The sequence below is a fragment of the Papio anubis genome, chromosome 4, assembly GCF_008728515.1.
Source record: "Papio anubis isolate 15944 chromosome 4, Panubis1.0, whole genome shotgun sequence".
Classification (NCBI taxonomy): Eukaryota; Metazoa; Chordata; class Mammalia; order Primates; family Cercopithecidae; genus Papio; species Papio anubis.
In genome coordinates this window covers 44,188,132-44,190,631 of record NC_044979.1, presented here as the reverse complement: position 1 = coordinate 44,190,631, position 2,500 = coordinate 44,188,132, and the positions used below count along the sequence as shown (strand labels likewise).

The following is a 2,500-nucleotide window of genomic DNA, read 5'->3' as shown; positions in this document are numbered from 1 at the left end:
CTTTTTAAGCCTTTTTCTCTTGTCTCTACCTTTTTCCTGCCCTTCTCTTGGGCCTTTGCAGCTAAATCTGGTGTCTAGTGTCACCATGTCGAAGAATATGTTGGAGACATCCCCACAGAGCTTACCTCAAACCCCTACCACACCAACGGCCCCAGTCACCCCGATTACCCAGGGACCCTCAGTAATCACCCCAGCCAGTGTGCCCAATGTGGGAGCCATACGAAGGCGACATTCAGACAAATACAACATTCCCATGTCATCAGGTAGGATATGAATGCTCAGTAGAGCGCTTTTACTTTGGGAGAGGAAAACTGTAGCTGAATCAACTGTACATGAGCCATTCCAGAGCACATGGAAACTCATGTCATGATTTATGGAGTGATAATTGTTTTATTCCTGGTAAATGGGAATAGGGGCGATTCCCTAAGCACATCATGATGAATTGTTCTGAATGGTTGTTCAAGAAAGAAAGCTCTCCCCATTAGAGACACTGAGAGATGTCAGGATAGCCCATATTATCACCTCAATTCAATGAGATCCTTTGATCTCTGAGGGAAGACTAGCAATCCAGCATCTGTGAGTAATGCTGTAGAGAAGAGCCATTTTAAAGGACATATACGAAACACCGAAACACCGTTGCTTTATGCAAGACAGTTCGAGGTTTACATGAATCAGTCTGTATCAAGGTGCTACCTAAATGAAATCCTGCCACAGCTCCTAATGCCTATATGGTACTTTGCTTAAGAAGCATTGTGAGAGGCAAAGTTTGCATTTGCATGAAACAAAAATTTACCTTCTTTCCCTCTCTTACCCTTTTCCCTTCTCCCTTCTCCCCCACCTGCCATCCCTGGGGCATCTGGATAATCACAGTCACACATTGTAACCATTATTAGCCCAGAGCCCCCTCTTTACAAAAAGTGAAGTCATTTTCAACATGGGTACTTGGTGAGGGTTTTGTGTTTCCTTTGTTAGATGGCCACAGATGCAGAGAGATGAGCCTGGTGTACTTTAAGACATTTTAGATGAGAGAAGCAAAGATTATGGCAGGGGGGGCAAAAGTCCATGTAAGAATATGCCTAAACTACCCGCTTTAAAGAAGACCTGGCTATTGGAAAAAAATGCTCAGGCCAGCTGGTCATGCAGTTCCTGAAGTACCACGAACAACTAGGGGATGCTTCATTTGCACTTCACGTCAGAAATGGCCTTTTCCATATAATTCAATTCCACTGTCATGCTTTGTGCTTTCACTAGTCAGTGGCTTTCTCACTGAATCACTTTACCAATACTAGAGGAAATATGAAAAATCAATTATATATAATGTGAATTATTAGCAGAATTAACACCTAGTTTTTATTTTTATAGAAATTGCCCCAAACTACGAATTTTATAAAAATGCAGATGTCAGACCTCCATTTACTTATGCAACTCTCATAAGGCAGGTAAGTAGAAGGAAAATTAACTTTGCCTGATTAAATTAAAATTCATTAATGCTTAAAGTAAGGCTTGGATGAGAAAGTGTCATCTAGTCTAGTTAGTAAACCATTATTTTATGTCACTATGTATCTTGTCTCATTTCAGGCTATCATGGAGTCATCTGACAGGCAGTTAACACTTAATGAAATTTACAGCTGGTTTACACGGACATTTGCTTACTTCAGGCGTAATGCAGCAACTTGGAAGGTAACTACTTTTCCAGCAGTTTTAAGATGCCTAGCACAGTTCCTTACAGATAGCACAAGGAACATTTATTTACATGACATAAGCAGATTAGTATCTGCTTCCCCTCTTTTTAACCTGCCTCTTGAATGGAATGAATTCCCTCTCTCAAAATGACAAGTGAAAGAATAATTTTGCCTCTGATATAGTTTTCTAATTTGGTGCAATTAATAGCTGAGGCTTGGCAGAGAAACGAGGGCCTGACACACTAATTACAGTGTGAGCACTCAATCATCAACACCTTTGTTAGTCGCACGATATTACTTTTTCTCTTGCATATTATTGGCTAATTAGTTTGAAAAATGTCTGTTTGGCTTGTGCAACAAATGGAGGCTGTAGGTTTTGTCTTGGTCTGCGCCTTTTGTACACATCATACCTCATCATACAGACTGAAGCTGCCACGGGAGTGAGGGCCATGGCTACTCAACTGGAACTAAAAGAAAGTAAAGTGAATATTATCCTGTCAGAACATAAATGCAGTTTATTTACTTAGACAAAAGGGTTCATCTATATCCCTGTCCAAACAACTTCATTGTCTGGATCTTACAAGGAGCTAAAAAAAATGTTAGTTCTGTGCATCTATTTTTGGAAAAGAGCAACGTCTGGAAAGATAAGGGCACTCAGCACAGACTAAGTGAACTGTTTTATTTTCATTTCAAAAAGCAGTCAGAAACATCAATTAGCCACAAGCCATTTGGTACAAAAGGGGAAAATGTTTGTAGCTGAGAAGAATAGAAGCAGCAAAGCACTCATCAGCATACTAAGAATTTTAGACTGTGAGATA

At 40.2% G+C, this 2,500-nt stretch overlaps 1 protein-coding gene across 6 annotated transcripts in view; it reads left to right on the top strand.

Annotated features, from left to right (window-relative positions):
* Positions 1-2,500, top strand: part of FOXP2 (forkhead box P2) — a 596,683-nt gene that overhangs the window by 560,544 nt on the left and 33,639 nt on the right. For all 6 annotated transcript variants that reach the window (XM_031664851.1, XM_009203720.4, XM_009203721.4 and 3 more), the window contains 3 exon segments: positions 62-263; positions 1,363-1,439; positions 1,579-1,680. In XM_031664851.1, coding sequence (XP_031520711.1) covers positions 62-263; positions 1,363-1,439; positions 1,579-1,680 — 381 coding nt within the window.